Below are 20,863 nucleotides of genomic sequence, written 5' to 3'. Positions count from 1 at the left end.
TTTTGCCTCATCTAGAAGAGCTAGACAATGGTCGGTGAGGAGATGCAGGAATAAACATTGCAGCTCATACAGTATATACTGCCCTTTCCCCTTTATTCTGGCTGTCGTCCCCTCAGTGTTGTCAGTTCTGATGCAGGGTCTTGACCCAAAACGTTAACCATTCCTTTCCTTATCAGATGTTGCCAGACCTGTCGAGTTCCTACAGCTGTTTGTTTTTTTCTGCTCCAGATTCAAACATCCTCAACTGCCAGTTTCAGCTTACCAAACAGGACATGAGCTGGTTTTAGACATCTAAAAGGGTTTTCTATGAATAATCAATTTAGTTGAGAAAATTGGGTGTGATTTCATCTGATATAGAAACCACATTGGCATATTTTCACAAGTTACAGTTATAATTGTGTATATGTTTTTCATTTTCTCGTATCTAACTGCAGGTCAACAGTCAGAAGAATTTAATGAAGAGTTTATTTTCTAAGGGTGCCTGGGAGCAACTTCAACACAGTGATTTTGTTTTGGGGTGTGGCTGAGCTGAAAATTGCTTGAGCTGTCCCATAAATGTCTATGATGTCATCGTGATTGCTGGATGAAAATACTTCCCTTGTAATCAAGCTTGACATTCATTATTGTATTGCCTTGTCAGAAGCAACAATACTGAAGGAAATGCTAAAGCAATCTTTAATTGGGAATTAACAAAAATTTGTATTTCCTTGTCTTGAAAAGGAATTTAAAGTATATTTAAAATTACCTTTAATTGAAATGAACAACAGTGAATAGTTATTTAAAATATAAAATGATTCATTTCAATTGGAATGGTAATTAGAACAAAGCATTTTACTGTAAAACAGCAAGGATTATTATTTTGAATTCATTTTGTCTCTTATTGGTATATAGATTTGCACGTTTCTGTCTTGAAATTATTCTTCTGTTCAAAACAAATTTATATATACTGTACTATTTATTTATTTATTCCTTCCTTCCTTCCCCTTTCTAACTAAATAATATTTTCCCAAATGTTAATGTGCTGGCTTTAAATACAATAGGAATCTATTTTTCTTTTCCTCTTGGCATTGTTCCCGTTAGCCCTTGGGGTGGTCTCTCATCTGCAGTGCATTAATCACAACCACTGCATAAAAAAATGGGGTGTTGGCCAGACTGGTTTCCTGTATTTGGGATATGTATAATTAACAACTAGAGGGTTTGCATTTAGGTTTGATCATCTTCTGATTGTGAAATCATGCTATTGTGCTTTGAAATGTGTTGTTAATTGAAAAAATAGTGCACACAGCTATTAGTATGATGACTCATTAGTTTCTTTGTAACTTGTGATGATATGCCTTTTCTTTAAAAAACGGTTATCAAAGGTTTAACTCATTAGGTATATGTTTCAACATGACAGCCTGTAAGAGCTTCCAAAAGACTCTGCCTTGCAGCTGCACGGTGATAATTACTAGTCTGCCAGAATTAAGTGCATGGTGAGTTCAATTAGCAGTCCCAATTATTACTTCATCACATTGTGCAGAGTCCCTCCTTATTAACATTTGTGTGTCGATCTGGTTTACGCCCCATGCCTCAGTGAGAGCTGAAGTAAAAGTATGAGAAATTTCATCTCAAATGTAAATGAAAGGAAAATAAAGAAATCAGTTTCCAACCAGCAACAGATGGCATTTCATGTCTAAAATTTAATTTGGATAATACATTTTCTTAATATTCTTATCATTCTTTTTACATTTGCATTTCTTCTCTGTTATTTCCATAACCTCCTCTCCCTCAACTCCTTGTCACTTCTGCCTCGTTTTTTTCCATCTTCTTGTGAAAAATGAAACATTTACCAGACTTGCATGTGAATATATTTTACAGCCAGCCATATTACACTTAATTGTATTTCATAAAGTGAATTAGCTGAAATTCACTTCTTCATTCAATTTTAATATGAATTTGTGTTTGCATTATTTCTCACTTTAAGGAAGACCTCAAGAAAGATATTCATGAAGAATTTATTTTCAACTTATATTAATTGTAGAACTTGTCAAAAATGTTTTAAATGTGGGTGGGAGTGGGAGTGGGAGGGAGGCATTCTTGTTAAGTTATTCTTTGGTAGTACGGAATGAATATTGAATAGATCTTCAAATGTTCCATTTAGGAACCATCAGTAATACAGCTTTTAAATGACTTGGAGGTTGAGGATTAAGTTGTGGTTATTCTGCTGTTTGTTGAGAGAGTCTATCCATACAACCATTACACCCTCCCCCCACATAAGCTTTGCAATATCTGCCCATAAGAATAAGCCACTGTAAAGTGCGAGCATTGTGATACTCCCAATGTAAATTTGCTGAGAAACACTCACTGTTGAGGTTTATTCCTGAATTGTGGCCATTGGGTATGGAGGCCATCTTGATAATGGTCAATATCAGCAGGGTAGAAGGGAAGGGGTTAAAATACAGACAGAGAAAAGAAATTGGTTATTTACACCACATTACCTCTTATAGGCTATGTGGTTATATAAATTATTTAGACTCAACATACTTAATAGCAATAAAGAAGATTCTTCATGATAACTTCTTTCAAGAAAGTGGGCTTTCTTCAAAAGGAAACTTCATTTGTTCCATTATCCTCTATCAGATATAACAGAGTATGAAAATTGAATATGTTTCCCTGAAAATCCACTGGCTATATCAATGACAATAGCGGATATATTCACTGGAGTTTGCAGAATCTATCTGAAATTAGTGCTTCACGTGGACTGGTGCTTACACTGTTGCTGGTGCACATCCTGCATCAATGTGTCTACTATAGCTGAAAGGTATGTCTCAGAACTATTTGTGTTGAGGTAGCCTGTTCCTCAAACCTTGTTGCTTTTGCATTTCTACAGGATTAATATTTCTAATGCTGTACACCTATTGGCATCTTTAAATTTTGCATCTTGTTGTTTAGTGAACCTATCTTCAGAAGTATGTTAGGCCCCATCAAGAAAACAGGATATCTGCCTGAGAAATTGTAGCTCTGAAAATATTTGTCTTGTGTGTTTCAACCTCTGTCAGGAAGACTGGAAAATGCTAGGAATGTGATAAACCTACTACAATTAGATTGTGCAGTTTTTCATCTGTGATAGAAGTTCAGGAAAGCCCCAAGGAATTCTTTATCAAGGATTGTTTGCAAGAAAAAAAATCCTTTCTTCTTGGTTTTGAGAAGTGTGAGGTAGGGTTAAAGGGAAATAAGCAATTTTGTGGTAGTAGCAACTATATTTTTGTTTGTAAAGAAAGCTTATTATGTATATAAAAAAACCTTTGACTCCATCAGCCAAGAGGGATCATGGAGAATCCTCCTGAAACTTATCTGAAAGTTTGTTTCCATCATACATCTGGAATACAATAACAAGTAAACCAACATACACAATCCCAGTGCAAACTGGGGTCAAACAAGACTATGTCATCACCACAACTCTTTTCTCAATCATCCTCACTGCAGTGTTGTAGCTCATTTTTAGAGGCTCCCTGCAGAGCTGATCTACAGAAATTGCTTGACATTTGCTGTCGCCATGCCAAAATCAGGGTGAGTCACAGCTGCAATATTCAAACACAACTGGAAGCCAAACTGCAGGTCATCATTCCCTGAGTTTTCAAGAGAATGAACATCTCAGTAAATATTTGTAAGGTAGTCATCCTCTAACAATGCCCCGTTGTACAAAATTACCTCCAGGCATTAAAGATCCTGGAAAACATGGATCTCTTTCCAGATCTCTGGAACTATCTCTCAGCAAGAATCGATAAGAATGACAAAAATCACTGTCATCTCTGGGATACCAGTTTGAGGAAAACAGTTTTTGATATGTATAGCAATGTTATAATCTATTGGACAGCAATAGATCTCTGGCCTCTGTGTCTTTTGGAGACAAGGACCAACTATCTTCAAGGCAAAGTCTCTCCAGACAGCCTGCCCTATCAAGCAAACCTGCCTCATCTCTTGCAGAATCTGTGATTTCCTCATGAGCCACAACCATCACCTTTTAATCTTCAAAACTGAGCAGATGCAAGGTCTCCTTAATCTCAAGTGCTGTCCAAAGCAACTAAAGACAGTCTATGCAATGCATGTAATGTTAATGTTGACCTATTATTTAATAATTCCAGACTGATAACCCTTCATTGTTTGAAATATTGAGGAATTATAAGTTGACATACTGAGGAGACAGCACCCTCAACTGGGCACTAATGATGGCTTCTTGACTGGAGCTGAAACGCCCGTAAACATTTTGCCAAGCTTGGTGATCTACCAATCTTCCAACCCTTCGTTGTTTTCAGTATTCTGGTTTATGACTGTCTTGAGATCAGAAAATATTGACTTTGATTCTGTATCATGGAGCAAGTCATGGAGTTTAGGGTTAAATCACAATTGTGCATTTGTAGCATGCTACATGGTATTTGTCAAAATTGAACTATGCAATACCATGTTTACTGGAAATTTGCTGAGAAGACAATTTGTGGTCAAACTTCATGTATTATTGATTTGATGCTTGCGATAATAGATAGGGCCATGACCAACCAACTAATGCACAATGAGAACCAAGGAAGCAAAAACTGAATTAATGGCAGGAAGAATTCCCCTTTCTTTCTGAACAGGGATTATCAATTAGTTGTACATTTGAATCAGAATCATGACATAAAATCTATGAACTAATAGTGCACAAAAAAGTAATAAAATAGTGGTGTTCATGGGTTCATGGGCTATTCAGAAATTTATTGGTGGAGGGGAAGCAATCTTGAGATGCCTTCTTTCTGCTTTCATAAATATATAGCAATTTACTCTGTTTTATTGTTTTCAGTGGTATTTAATCTATTTTATTGCCTTGACTACTTTTTCCACTCCATAGATGCTGCTTGGTCTGCTGAGTTCCTCCAACATCCTGTATGTGATTCAGAACCTGCAGAATCTCTTGTGTTTATAGGTTTTACTTAAAGCAATCAATGTGTCGCCTCCAATCCATCGTTACAGAAGTAGTAGCTAATTTGTCTGCCTGTAGTTGTTTGATTGGTAGTAATCTAAAGCAACAGAACTATTGAATGGAATTTAGTTGAGATTTATGATAGAAATTTTGTCATGAGTTGACTTAGACTTACCTCATAAAATTTTCTCTTAGCTTTTTTTTTAAATTGACAAAGGGACAATTTAATCTGAAATTATTGTACAAGAAGAAATATTCCACATGTCAATTTAAAAAACAGATATGAAGTCTATTGCTAGAAGTAATGAAGAAGCAGTTTCAATCATTTTCTATGACACCAACTCCAAAGGGTGACAAATAATCTAAATAATTTATTTACATAAGCCAAGGTTTCATCAATCATTTTTCCAGCAATAATTATTTTCTGTTTTAATACACTTTTGCTTATAATTTATCATTTCAGTATTTCAAATATAAGATTTAATTGTTGTACATGTCTATTAATTATCTGATCAGGTTAATCAACTTTAATTTAATTGTATATGCTTTGTAATGCTGTCTGTGGGTTGCTGTATAATTTATTTACCTCTTAGTATTATTCTAATTACTATTTCAATAGATTTTATTACCTTATTTATGTCATCTTGTTTTTGAAGATAATTCTGATTACAAACTTGAAACTTTTAAATCATATATTTATTGTCTAATATTCAATTGATTCCAGACAAAAATACAGCATTACACATAATATTGTGAGCATGAAATAACAACCTTTTAAAATAAACATTTGATTGCTATATCACCATAATCTAAGTGAGGACAGTGACCTGTATACAAACTCATACCATATGATTCCAATAAAAAGACAATCAAAGAATTATTTCCAAGCTCTTCATTTCCCTCTCAAGTATTCCTGATTCACAGATTATTTTTCTACCTAATTTTTCTCCTGGTTGTCCACTCAACCAAACAAAATTATTAAAATGGGTGAATGCACTCAAATTAAAGATCAAAGTTTAAAGTAAATTTATTATCAAAGTACAAACTCCATTTCCAGAAAAGTTGTGATATTTTCCAAAATGCAATAAAAACAAAAATCTGTGATATGTTAATTCACATGAACCTTTATTTAACTGACAAAAGTACAAAGAAAAAATTTTCAATAGTTTTACTGACCAATTTAATTGTATTTTGTAAATATACACAAATTTAGAATTTGATGGCTGCAACACACTCAACAAAAGTTGGGACAGAGGCATGTTTACCATTGTGTTACATCACCTTTCCTTTTAATAACTCTTTTTAATTGTTTTGGAACTGAGGATACTAATTGTAGTAGATTTGCAATTGGAAATTTTGTCCATTCTTGCCTGATATAAGACTTCAGCTGCTCAACAGTCCATGGTCTCCGTTGTCTGATTCTCCTCATCATGATGTACCGTACATTTTCAATAGTAGATAGATCTGGACTGGCAGCAGGCCAGTCAAGCACACGCACTCTGTGTCTACAAAGCCACGCTGTTGTAGCCCGTGCAGAATGTGGTCTGGCCTTGTCCTGCTGAAATAAGCATGGACGTCCTGGGAAGAGACGTTGCCTTGATGGCAACACATGTCTCACTAAAATCCTAATATACGCCTCAGAGTCAATGGTACCTTCACATACATGCAACTCACCCATGCTGTGGACACTGATGCACCCCCATACCATCACAGATGCTGGCTTTTGCACCTTTTGCTGTTAACAATCAGGATGGTCATTTTCATCTTTGGCTCAGAAAACTCGACACCTGTTTTTTCCGAAAACTAGCTGAAATGTGGACTCATCTGACCACAGCACATGGTTCCACAGTCTTTCGGTCCATCTGAGATGAGCTCGGGCCCAGAGAACTCACCGGCGTTTCTGCATAGAGTTGATGTATGGCTTCCTCCTTGCATAATACAGTTTCAAGTTGCATTTCTGAATGCAGCAATGGACTGTGTTAAGTGACAATGGTTTTCTGAAGTACTCCCGAACCCAGGTGGCTATAATTGTCACAGTAGCATGATGGTTTCTTACGCAGTGCTGCCTGAGGGCTCGAAGATCACGCGCATTCAACAGTGGTTTCCGTGCTTGCCCTTTACGCACTGAGATGTCTGTGAATTCTGAATCTTTTCACAATATTATGTACTGTAGATGTTGAAAGACCTAAATTCTCTGCAATCTTGTGTTGGGAAATGTTCCTTTTGAACTGACTAACAATTCTCTCACGAATTTTGGCACAAAGGGGTGAGCCACAACCCATCCTTGCTTGCAAAGACTGAGCCTTTGATGGATGCTACTTTTATACCCAGTCATGATACCTCTCCTGCTACCAATTAGCCTGCTTAATGTGGAGTCTTCCAAACCGGTGTTACTTGAATATTCTGTGCACTTTTCAATCTTATTTTAACTCTGTCCCAACTTTTGTTGAGTGTGTTGCAGCCATCAAATTCTAAATTTGTGTAGATTTACAAAATACAATTAAGTTGGTCAGTAAAACTATTGAAAATCTTTTCTTTGTACTTTTGTCATTTAAATAAAGGTTCACGTGAATTATATCACAGATTTTTGTTTTTATTGCATTTTGGAAAATATCACAACTTTTCTGGAAATGGGGTTTGTGCATATATGTCACCATATACAAGCTTGAGATTCATTTTCTTATGGGCAGACTCAATATATCTATAGAATAATAATCATAATGGAATCAATGAAAGATCACACCAACTTGAGCATTCAACCAGTCTGCCGGAGACAACGAACTGTGCAAATAGAGAAATAAAGAAATAATAATAATAATTGTAAATAAATGAGCAATAAATATCAAGAACTTGAGGTGAAGACTCCTTGAAAGTGAAAGTTCATAGGTTGTGGGAAGATTTCAGTGATCAAGCAAGTGAAGTTGAGCGAAGTTATCCCTTTTGGTTCTAGAGCCTGATGGTTGAGGGGTAATAACTGTTTCTAAACCTGTAGCTTCTTTCTGATGGCAGCAGCAAGAAGAGAGCATGTCTTAGGTGGTGGGTGTCCCTGATGATGGATGCAGCTCTCCTGGGACAGTGTTTCATATAGTTATGTTCAATGGTGGGAAGTGCTTTATCCATAATGGACTGGGCTGTATCCACTACTTTTTGTAGAATTTTCTGCTCAAGGCATCGGTGTTTCCTTACCAGGTTGTAATGCAGCCAGTCAAAATACTCACCAATGCACATCTATAAAAGTTTGCCAAATTATTATATTGTTAAGCAGTCAAGTAAGAAAAGAACTTGCGATTTGCAAAAAATGTGAACATTGTCCCATCCTTCCTTTCTTGAGGTTATTTACTGTTCTCTGGATGCCAGTAGACATGTTGGCTGTGCAGATGTTGATGATAAATTTCAGCAGTTTTTTGACAGCACTGTGAACTACAGAATAGTAGTTGACAGCACTTTGAATAGCTCAGTATTTAAATTGACATTGTTGCTGATTAGGAACCTGTGCCAGATTTTCCAATCATCTCAATTCATAACCATTGAGGACAGTTGTACTTTCTGTGCAAATATGAAGCAATATTTTAGCCAGCACAAGCAACATTAGATTCTGGTTAAGTTTGAATACTTCCCTGTTTATGTAGCTTGCTTGGACAACAAAGCTACCGCATGTAATCTGGGCATCAATTTCTATGTTTAGACAGATTGCTTGGAAGTATGGCTGAGTTATTCACTTATTTTCAAGAAATGTTTGTATAAGATTAGGGAAAAGTGAACATGTGAACAGGCTGAGAAGTTCTACATAGGATGCATATGCAAAGATCCAGTCACTTGGCATATGAATAGTTACCACATCAGAGTTCTGAAATCAAAGTTGTTGACTGGCTTTTGACACCAACATATATCAAACCTCAGTTTTAGTGGAGAAACCTTTTTCTGCTTCATCTGTCATATCACCTAATCTACTACAGCATGGTAATTGTCATCAGAGGGAAACTCAGCAGATTAAGTGGCATCTAAGGAAATGGTCGTGGAGCTTGTTCCTCACACACATCAACTTCTGAGTGAAGAAGTTCTCCTTCAGTTTCCCTTTAAACACTTTACTCTTCACCTGTAATTTATGACCTCTAGTCATACCCAAATTGGAAAAAAAAAGCCTACTTGCATTAACCTTCAAAATTTTGTATAACTCTATGAGATCTCACCTCAGTCTCCTACGCTCCAGGAAATAAGGTCCTAACCTGTTCAACCTTTCTCTGTAATACAGTCAGGTCCTCAAGTGCCGGCAACATCTTTGTAAATTTTCTCTGTACTCTTTCAATCTCATTGATGTTCTTCTTGTAGGCAGGTGAACAGAACTCAACACAATACTCCAAATTTGGCCTCGCCAATGTTATATACAACTTCAACGTAACGTTCCAACTCCTGTACTCAATACTCTGATTTATGAAAGCCAGTGTGTCAAAGGCTCTCTTTACAACCCTATTTAGCTATGACACCATTTTCAAGAAATTATAATCTATTCTACCACACTCCTCTGTACCCTACTGTTCACTACCTAAGTCCTACCCTGGTTTGTCCTTCCAAAGGGGAACACCTCAAAGTTGGCTGCATTAAATTCCATCTCCCATCAGCCCTAACCTCCTGCCTTGCCCCTGTATCCCTTCATGACCTGATCAATCAAGAACCTATCAACCTCTGCCTTAAATGTACATAAAGACGTGGCTTCCACAGCTGCCTGTGGCAAAGAATTCCACAGATTCACCACCTTCTGGCTAAAGAAATTCCTCCTCATTTCTGATCTTCAACTCTCCCACCATAGTAAACATCCTCTCCATTTCCACTGTATCAAGGCCTTTCACCATTCGATAGGTTTCAATGAGGACACCCCTCAATCTTCTGAATTCTGGTGAATACAGGCCCAGAGCCATCAGCCGTTCTTCATATGATAAGGCATTCAATCCTGGAATCATTTTCATGTACCTTCTTTGAACCCTCTCCAATTTCAGCTCATTCTTTCTAAAATAAGAGGCCCAAACCTGCTCACAGTACCCCAGATGAGGCCTCACCAGTGCTTTATAAACTTCAACATTACATTCTTGCTTTTATGTTCTAGTCCTTTTTGAAATGAATGCTAACATTGCATTTGCCTTCCTCACCATAGACTCAACTTGCAAATTAACTTTTAGGGAATCCTGGTGAAGGACTCCCAAAGTCCCTTTGCATCTCAGTTTTTTGTATTTTCTCTCCATTTAAAAAAATGGTCAATCCTTTTATTTCTTCTACCTAAGTGCATGACCATACACTTCTTGACACTGTATTCCATCTGCCATTTCTTTGTCCATTCTCCTAACCCGACTAAGTCCTTCTGTAGCTTCTCTACTTCCTCAAAACTACTTGCCCCTCCAGCTATCTTCATATCATCTGCAAAGTTTGCAACAAAGCCCTCAATTCCAACATCTAAATCATTAACATGTAAAAAGAATCGGTCCCAACATAAATTAGTGATGGAGAACACCACTGATCATGGGCAACTAGTCAGAAAAGGCTCCCTTTATTCCCACTCTGCCTCTTGCCAATCAACCACTGCTTTATCCATGCTAAAATCTTTATTGTAACACCATAGGCTCCTAGCTTGTTAAGCAGTTTCATTTGTGGCACCTTGTCAAAGACTTTCTGAAAATCTAAGTACACAACGTCAACGAATTCTCCTTTGTCTATCTTGCTTGTTAGTTCTTCAAAGAATTCCAACAGGTTTGTCAGGCAAGATTTTCCCTTGAGGAAACCATGCTGACTAAAGCCTATTTTATCATGTACCTCCAAGTATCCTGAGACCTCATCCTTAATAGTCGACTCCAACATCTTCCCATCCAGTGAGTTCAGATTAACTGGCCGATAGTTTCCTTTTTATACCTCTCTTCCTTCTTGAAGAGTGGAGTGACATATGCAATTTTCCAGTCTTCCGGGACCATTCCAGAATGTAGTGATTCTTGAAAGATTATTAATAATGCCTTCATGATCTCTTCAGCCACCTCTTTCAGAACTACGGGGTGTATGCCATCAGGTCCAGGTGACTTAACTGCTTTCAGACCTTTCAGTTTCCTAAGAACCTTGTCTCTAGTTATTGGAGCTTCACACAGTTCATGCCCCCTGACACCTGGAACTTCCACCATACTGCCAGTGTCTTCCATAGTGAAGACTGATGCAAAATACTTTTCAGTTTGTCCACTATTTTGTTGTCCCCCATTACTTACCTCTCCAGAATTGTTTTCCAGCGGTCCAATATCCACTCTTACTTCTCCTTTACAGTTAATGTATCCAAAGAAACTTTTGGTATCCTCTTTAATATTATTTGCTAGTTTACTTTCATATTTTATCTTTAACTTCTTCATTTTTTTTAGTTGCCTTCTGGTGGTTTTTAAAAGCTTCCCAATCCTCTAACTTCTCATTAATCTTTGGTCTAATATATACACTCTTTTTGACTTTTATCTTGGCTTTCATTTCTCTTGTTACCCCATGGTTGTGTCATCTTTCCTTTAGAATACTTCTTCCACTTTTGGTTGTATGTATCCGGTGCCTTCCAAATTGCATCCAGAAATTCCAGCCATTGCTGCTCTGTTGTCATCCCTGCCAGTGTTTTTTTCCAATCAATTCTGGCCAATTCCACTCTCATGCCTCTGTAATTCCCTTTATCCACTGTAATACTGATACATCTGACTTTAGCTTCTCCCTCTCAAATGCCGGGGTGAATTCGATCATATTATGATCATATTCCTCTAAGGGTTCTTTTATCTTAAGAGCTCTAATCAATTCTGGTTCATTGTACAACACCCAATCCAGAATAGCTGATCTTCCAGTGGACTCAACCATAAGCTGCTCTAAAAAGCCATCTCATAGGCACTCTAGAAATCACCCCTTCTGTAATCCAGCACCAATCTGATTTTCCCAATCTACCTGCATACTGAAATCACCCATGACTATTGTAACATTGTCCTCTTGGCATGCATTTTCTGTCTTCCATTATAGTGTGTGTGTGTGTGTGTGTGTGTGTGTGTGCGTGCGTGCGCCCTTAACTCCTGGTGGAGTCGTTGGGGTGCCATCTGACAAGCTTTTTGCACCGATCTTTCTGGTGTGCTCGTCGTACAGCACGTCTTGGGCATCTGAAATCTGGCAGAGCCCATCCCTCTCCAGGTCAGGTTGCTATCTTGACACTAGGCACGGATGGAGAGTGTGCAAGGGAGCCGGCCAGATTCGAGCTCAGGACCGATTGCCCCAAACTCCAGCGCTGATGCCACTACGCCACCAGCTGTTATTCTGTTTGGGTGTCTGTATACAATTCCTATCAGGGTGTTTTTACTCTTGCAGTTCCTTAGATCTATCCACAATGACTCAACACTTGCCAGGCCTATGTCACATCTTTCTAATGATCTGATTTCATTTTTTACCAACAGAGCAACACCACTCCCTCTGAATTCCTGCCTCTTTTGATACAACGTGTACCCTTGGACATTAAGCTCCCAGCAATAGTTTTTCAGCCATGACTCTGTGATTCCTACAACATCATACGTGCCAATCTGCAACTGTGTTGCGAGTTCATCTACCTTATTCCGTATTCAGATACAACACCTTCAGTCCTGTATTCATCCATTTCGGTATTGTCACACCATGCTCAACCTTTTGATTCCTAACTTTGTCTGAGGTCTTACCAACATCAGCTTCACAGCTCTCCACTAACTGTTTTGGCACTCTGTTTCCCATCCCTTGGCAACTCTAGTTTAAATCCCACCATACAGCATTAACAAACTTACCCACTAGGATATCAGTCCCCCTCCAGTTCAGGCGCAAACCATCCCTTCTGTGCAGGTCCCACCTTTTTGGAATAGAGCAATAATTCAAAAATTTTATGTCCTCTCTCCTACACCAACTCCTTAGCCATGTACTAAACTGTATACTTGTCCTGGTTGTGGTCTCTCTAGTACGTGGCATGGGGTTCAATCCTGAGTTCACAACCCTGGAGGTCCTGCCCTTTAACCTAGCACCTAACTGCCTAAACTCCTTATGGAGAACCTCATCACATGTCCTACCCATGTTTTTAGTACCTACATGGACCATGACTTCTGGCTGTTCACCCTCCCATTTAAGAATGCTGATGATGCGATATGAGATATCTTGGACCCTGGCCCCAGGAGGCAACATGCTATGCGGGAATCTTGATCTTGCCCACAGAGCCTCCAATCCATTCACCTAGCTAAGAAATGCCTTATTACCACAGCATGCCCTTTCTTCCCCCTTCCCATCTGAATCACAGAGGCAGACTCAGTGCCAGAGACCCAACCACTGTAATTTTCCTCTGTTAGGTCAACCTACCCCCCCAACAGTATCCAAAATGATATACCTTTTGTTAAGGGGGATATCCATAGGAGTACTCTGCACTGGCTTCTTAAGTCCTTTCCCCTTCCTGACTGTCACCCAGGTTCCTGTGTTCTGCACCTTGGGTGCAACTATCTCTCTATCACCCCCCTCAACCTCCGGAATGATCTGGAGTTCATCCAGTTTCTAGCAGTTTGTTAGAAGCTGCAGCTGGATGCATTTCTCACAGTTGTAGTGGTCAGGGATACTGGAGGTCTCCCTGCCTTCCCACATCCTGCATCTAGTACCATTCCCTGGCTTCTCCTGCAAAGCCAATGTTGAATCCAATTTACTACCTTATCCTGTATGACAATTAACTGTACCATCTTGACTGATCTCCCATGCGGAAACTTGTCAAAGGCCTTGCTAAAGTCCATATAGACAACATCCACTGTCTTTTCTTCATCAATATTGCTGGTAGCCTCCTTTCAAATCTCTGAGTGGTTATTTGGGGACATCCATCCTAATTTGCCTCAAGACAGCAAACACTTCCTCTTCTATAATCCAAATATAGTCCATGCCCTCACTACTGTATTGCCTCAGTTGTACAAACTCTCTGTCCATCTCCTGAATGAACACAGTTGCAAAAAATCTGTTTAATATTTCCTCTGTCTCTTTCCAGTTCACACTGATCTTCAAGTGAACCAATTTTGATCCTTGCTATCTTTTTGATTTTAATATATCTGAGGAAGCCCTTGAGGTTCTCCTTCATCTTGTTTGCCAGAACATTCTCATGCCTTCTTTTAGACACCCTGATTTCCCTCTTAAGTTTTCTCTTGCATTTCTTATCTCTTCAGGCATCTCACTTGTTTCTTGCTGCCTCTACTTACTATGCACTTTCTTCTTCATAACCACACCTCAACACCCCTCAATTACTAAGGTTCCCTAAACCTGTTAGCCTTGTCTTTTATTCTAATAGGAACATAGAAATTCTGTACTCTCAATATCTTCCTTTTGAAGGCCTCCCACTTATCAAGCATCCATTCGCCAGAAAACAAACTATCCCAATCCACACCTGCAAGGTCATGTCCCATGCCATCTCCAATTTAGAATCTCAACCCAAGGACCAGTCCTATCCTTCCATAATTATCTTAAAACTAATGGAATTATTATCGCTAGGTGAAAGTAGGGTCCCCCTAGACACACTTTTGTCATCTGCCCTGACTCATTTCCTAATAAGAGATCCAGGCACAACTGTTTATCAGAGCTCTGTTTAGTGCCTTTAGCATTTTTTTGGCTTCTTTCTTCAGAAATTTAATTTTCTCATTTCAAAAATTCTAGATATTTAAAATACCTACAGTATTTTCTATTTCAGTTCAATAGCACAAAATATCCACATGACTTTCATTGAAAACTTATCTCCAAAATTTGAACATTACTGTGTTCCTTCTTGCTGTCTGTCCAAAAGTGTTGGATTTTATATTCCTTCCCAATACAATTGCCAGTGGAAATGTGCACCTGTGATATTGACCCTGATGAAATATCTTTGGTTGGCACAATTAAATATTTGGCAAGCTGCCTGAATTACTTCTTCTTGTATCTGGAAACTTGCCAATGGGTGGACTGCTGCTGGGATATTCAGACATCTACAAGATCATGAGAAAGGCAGGACAGAAAAGAAGGGAAAAATGACAGGCTGTAATGAATTGTTCAATATTCATTTATTACCATTCCTATTCTGATTGTTTAAGTTTTTGCTTCTATTGTCACTGCCTTAGAACCCCATTCTATTCCAACTCTTAGTGCTCTAGGTTGTTGAAGTGCTGACAATGGAAACTAATCATGCTAGAACATAAGATGAAAAGCTGATCAAATGGAGGACACTCAGCACTTGGTGTACAGTTTAGCAAGATGATAATTGGTCTTTTCTGCCTTAATCCCATACTCCCAGTTCACTTACTATCCAAAAATCAATTGATCTTTGATTGGAATGCAATTAACGATTGGACATAACCCTCTGGGGTGGTAAATTTCAGAGACTCAACACTCACTGACTAATGAAATATCTCCCAATTACAATTCTATATTGACCTATTCCTGTGATCCCTAGTTCTTGATCCTATGTCAAGGAAATATCTGCCCTTCAATCTCTCAGAATGTGTTGTATATTTCACTGAAGTCACCTTACTTTGTACAAAGTTTTCAAGAATGAAAGCCTAGGCTACTGAAACTGTCTACATAAATAAATTTATGTAACTTCCAAGTCGGGGTTGAGCTTTTGAACCGCCTGTATGACCTGACATTTTTGCAGTGGGAACTGAAGTCTCAAAGGTGCAGGGCGGCTGTGGCGTGGTGTGTACGGGCTAAATTAGGTGATGGGGTCTGGGCCATAGGGAGGGGAATGAGCCAATGTTTGGCCATTCCTGGAGCGAACTTGAAGGCAATTCAATCTGTGGGACCGAGGCGAGGTGAGCAGAGATATTGCAGAGTCGAGGTGGCAAGGCTCAGACCCAGGCGTGAGAGTGAGGAAGGTTCCAGAGTTTGATTTAAGCACTATGCCGAATTGAGGTAGTAGGGCACTGACCAAGAGCGTTTTGAAGTGGCAGGGCCCAGGTCCGAGAGTAGGGTCTGTACGATTTAAGGACCAGGCCAGATTAAAAAGGATAGGGGTCTCAGGGCCAGTTCAAATTGCTGCTCTGAGGCTTACTTGTCTCCACTCTGAACTTCAACCTGTTACTCTACGAGATTTACTCATCTCTGCACTGAGCTGGGGCCTGCATCTATCACACTGTGAACTCACTTCTGTGAACTTCAGTTCTGAATGCTATTTATTTGCTTACTTTTATTATTTGCACATTTATTTTCTTTCTTTTTACTCTCTCTGCATGTTGGGTACTTAGTCTTTTGTTTTAATGTGTTTCTTTGTTTGGTGGCTATCTATAAGAAGATGTATCTCAAGGTTGTATAAAGTATACATACTTTGATAGTAAATGTACTTTGACTTTGACTTGCTATCTCAAGAATCAGTCTGCTACATTCCCTTTATGGCAAGAATGCCCTTTATTTAGAAAAGCAGACCAAAATCATTTGCAATTCCCCAGGTGAGGTCTCCTCATTGTCCTGAAAAATTGTAGGAAAACACCTTTACTCTTGCACTCCTGTAGTAAAGGCCAACAGACTACTTAACTTCCTAACTGCTTGCTGCACCTGCAGCTTTCAGTGACCTGTATACAAGGATAAACATCTCTCTTTGAATATTAACACATTTCAGTCTGCAACTATTTTAAAAAGATTTGGCATTTTTCTGTTTTACTGAAGTGGTTAACCTCATACTTTTTCACGTTGTGCCCAATCTGCAATATCTAGCTCACTTAAATTGCTTAAAGCCTTTTTCTATTCTTGTGCTCACATTCCCTTTAGTTTCATGTTGTCAGCAGATTTGAAAATAGTCCATTGATATACTTATATACTTAAGCCCATTATCCCTACTGGGGTATATGCCACTGACAGCAACACAGCAGACTCCTCTGTCCTGGACCAGTCTTTCAATTTGTCCTCTGGTGTAACCCATCGAAGATCCTTCTTCTCCCAGGTATGAGGGCTTTGGAACCTGCTGGTATTTCTTTAGCACTGGGTTTTACAGGATGGGGTTGCTAGCCCCATGCCCAACCCTCCTCCTTTTGCCCCTGGGCTTGGGACAGCCCATGGTGGATCTGCATTCTTGCAAGTTCAGCTATGTATTACAGGGATGTCGTGCTTTCCTCCAGCGCCTACTCCTGTGAATCCTGTTTGCAAAAGATGGATTTCATGCTAGCAAATTGTGTAATATCAATAATGGGTATGCACCCATATCTCCTCATCAAGACAGCTTAGCCCCCACCTCCACCCCACCACTAATTTTAGCCCCAGTGATAAACCAATAGTTTGCAGTTGTGTCCAATGTCCGTCATACGATCAAAGAACCTAGACTGGTTGGCTATTTTCTCATTGATGCAATGTATGTCTTCAACACAAATTTAAAATCACATCAACCTGACATCTTATTTCTATGATTTTGCATATCCTTAATAGCCAATATTTTAGTAAGCAAGTTAAAAAATGCATTCAAATATGGCTAGTATTGTGGTGAGTGCAAGACTCCAGCATGTTGGTCAGGGCCAGGAAAATGGGTAGCTTCACAGCGGGTATCAGGGTGCCTAATTTGAGATGGGTGTGTGGTTGGGATCTACAACACTGGGAGCAAGGAATATGTGTCGATTTACTGCTGCAATTTTGGAGTGTTGGTAGCTGTGCTGCTTGCTGTTATGGATGGTGAGAAAGGTCAGAAGCTAATCAATCTCCTCCCTGCAAGTAAATTAAAAAACTGTTTGTTTTGACAAGCTGGAACTTAACACAGAAGCTGCCATGTCCTTGGAAGGTGTTGTCATTGGAATGGCATGGCAACAGTCTTAGACTTACTGGCATATTTTGTTAACTATGGAAACTCTGTACCTGTCTCTTGTGGGTATGGTATATTAGTGAATAATTAACCAGCAATGTACTTTTAAGTATTTGAAAGAAGTGGACAAAAATAAGCTTCGTTGTTTGCTCAAAACTGTGTATCTGTTCTGATCAATTCTTTTCTCATATTTCTAGTCTCCAGAACTGGTACAAAATGAGGAGGATGACGGCACTGAATTCCCAGGAACCAGTTATATTGCTGTTGCTGATATATCAAAGGTAAATACAAGTTTGTGTTTATTTATTCACATCTTAATCTAACTTACTCTGATGAAGGATATTATTTCACAAAGTACTGATGAGACAAAAAAATTTGTATTCCTGCACTGTGGCAACATGAAATTCCATGCTGTTTGGAAAAAAAACAGGGCAATGGTTAAACTATTGCCAACTGTACTGAAAGCAATCACTGAAAATTGTGCAGAATGCATTCTAACCTCCTACCTGTGAGACTGCAGTATCGGGATATCTTCCCAGTAATGTATTTCTTTCTAACAAACAATAAGTTCTTGCATTCTGGGGAAGAACATTGTGCCATGTGCACCACACAGATGGCAGAATAGGAGACCTAGTATATGTTTAGAACATAATCTTTGGTTGAAATATAGATATGTGGTTTTACTGACTGAAAATGCTTATCACCTCAAGAATATATTACTTTAATGGAGGAATTTAAACATAGGTGGTATTACATAACATATGAGGATTACCACTATGTGATAGAAAAGTTGTTCATGCACATGAGCTAAGGCGGTGCCTCCACCTGAGTTAATAAGCTGAACGGAACCAACTCCCCATGAGCTGCCAGTGGCTGAAAAGAAATTCAAGCAGCTGCGCACAACTTTCAACCGTGGTGTCAGTGGTAACCATAGCAATAGTCATCCGATAAGTGCTGCTGAGTTTTCTACTGCAATGCTATCACACACAAAGCACATTTGTACAACATGGTTGCTGTTAGAGCACACACTGCCTACCTGTTATGTTATGTTAGATTGCAGAGCTTTGTTTCAGCTAAAATATCACCTAAGATTAAGAACCAATGCTGTTATTTATATGTTAAAAACCTCCAGTTAGGAATATTTAATATACTTGTTACCTTTAGAGAGAAACACTTAGCATTGCTCTTGATGGTAATGGCTGATCATACACAGACTTTATGTGTTGAATTAATAGAATTTTCAACCTGTTGTAGGCAATCTCTCTTTCTCTCCCCCCTCTCTCCCCTTCCCCCTCCTCTCCCCATCTCTTCCTCTCTCCCTTTCTCTGTCTGACTCTTACCTCTTCCTTTCTTTTTCCCCTTCTTTCCACCTCTCCCCACAGCTGTCTTGCCTCAAATAAATTTAATGATGCCTTCAATAGTCTTGTCTTATTATTTATAGTATTGCTACAGGCAGGCCTTGATAGGAGCAGATAGGTGCAGTCAGCTCCTCAGGCTTCTGAATTCTAGCCCTAAATTGATGACAAGAATATTACTCTGCTATAAATTACCACTGAGAGAAATATCCGAATGTTGATAATGGAATTACTATAAAATTATTTTCTGACTCCTAACTAATAGTCACACAACAGTATGGTTGGCATTACCAGTAAGTCATATTACATGTCATCTGTTTCTAGATGTTCTTCATTTTATGACTTTACATTAAATTCATTTAAAGAGCAGCACTGCTCTATAAGTGAACTAAAATCTTTTAATTCCAAGTGGGTGCGTGTGATCTTCTTTTCCGTATTTGGTATTTGCAAATTTATGAGATTTTAACGAAAAGCAGAAGGAAAATGATGACCAAAATGTAAACACTATTGGAATTGTATGGTAATGCTTTGTAACTAGAATGTACCATCTTATTTCTTCTGCTGCAAATGGCCTCCAGACAAGCTTTTAATTTTTTTCTCCCTGATTATCATTACTTCTCAGTCATTGCTTGGAGGAAATATTTTAATGAAATGCAGCAGTCAGATAGTTATTTTTAACAATTGTTAATGTGTGGGGAAGCAAGGCTCTTCAATCTGTCATATAGTGCAGAACTCTTAAACCAATCAAATAGTACGTTGCATCTTTACTAATAATACAGTGCAGAGCTCTTACACCAATCAACTTTTATAGTGCTGTTAGGTGGTCACATAAAGTGAAATTCAGACCAATCAAACACTATGTAACATTTAGGTTCATCACACAGTGCTGAATGACTGATTGTGCAGTGCGGATACTACAGCTCAGAGGTTCCCATATCCCTGAAATATAGGAAAATGTAGAAGCCGCATAATGCTGCAGTAAAATATTTACTCAGTTACTATGGATACAGACAGTCTGAAAATGCAGGGAACTAAGTGAATCAAACCACAACACTGTGCCATATCTACAAAATCAAAAATGCTTCCATTTACAGTCTTCCTCCTCCACAGACAAAACAAAACTATTTTGTTGCTCTGTGTCAGCCAGGATTACGTTCTTCCTCTTACACTTTCTCAGTAGATTCTGTTGTGTAAAACTGGAGGGAAGTAGCAGTTAATACAGTTGTTTGGTGATAATACTGGAAAAAAGTACAAAATTGCTTTTTTTTTAAATTTACTTCACTTTCTGAAGTGTGGAGTTTTGCACAAACTTGCCAGGGCATGTTTCCACCGGTGGTCGGGAGCCTCATAAATAACTTTCCTTGATGGCCATTATTTGTGGATGGTCCAGTTGAGCTAATTGAACATGCAGATAGCTTATCCTGTTCTCAATCATGTTTCCACCAGAAATTGCGATATAGCTCAGAAAAAAGAATGTCCCCCAGTTTTCTTACCAACACAAGATTGTAATAATATCCTGCTGTCTCATCATAGACCTTTAGACCAGTTAACAAATCAAATCCTGCATTTGATTTGTTTTACTCTGTACAGAAGTACATCTGAGAGTTAAACTAATAGTAGAATTGTTCTTTCCAGAATATTTAAAGCTGTAAAAATTTATATTTTTCAATTTTGTTTTTCAACTGTGTGCATTCAAATATATCCAACTTTAAGTTGGTAACTTACTTCATCATCTAACAGTTAAAGACATTGACTGTGTGTATGAGTTTGCACAGTCCAGATGTCTGCTATCTCCTCCCT

The 20,863-nt window shown here is 38.6% G+C and overlaps 1 protein-coding gene across 2 annotated transcripts in view; it reads left to right on the top strand.

The window, feature by feature from the left end:
• The window catches only part of kiaa0586 (KIAA0586 ortholog), a 524,067-nt gene that overhangs the window by 360,928 nt on the left and 142,276 nt on the right, over positions 1–20,863 (top strand). For both annotated transcript variants that reach the window (XM_059957145.1, XM_059957155.1), the window contains one exon: positions 17,906–17,989. In XM_059957145.1, coding sequence (XP_059813128.1) covers positions 17,906–17,989 — 84 coding nt within the window. The remainder of the gene's footprint in view (positions 1–17,905; positions 17,990–20,863) is intronic.

The sequence above is a fragment of the Hypanus sabinus genome, chromosome 2 (genome assembly GCF_030144855.1).
Source record: "Hypanus sabinus isolate sHypSab1 chromosome 2, sHypSab1.hap1, whole genome shotgun sequence".
NCBI classification, from domain to species: Eukaryota; Metazoa; Chordata; class Chondrichthyes; order Myliobatiformes; family Dasyatidae; genus Hypanus; species Hypanus sabinus.
The sequence above is the reverse complement of the archived record's forward strand: the minus strand, read 5'-3'. Positions and strand labels throughout refer to the sequence as shown.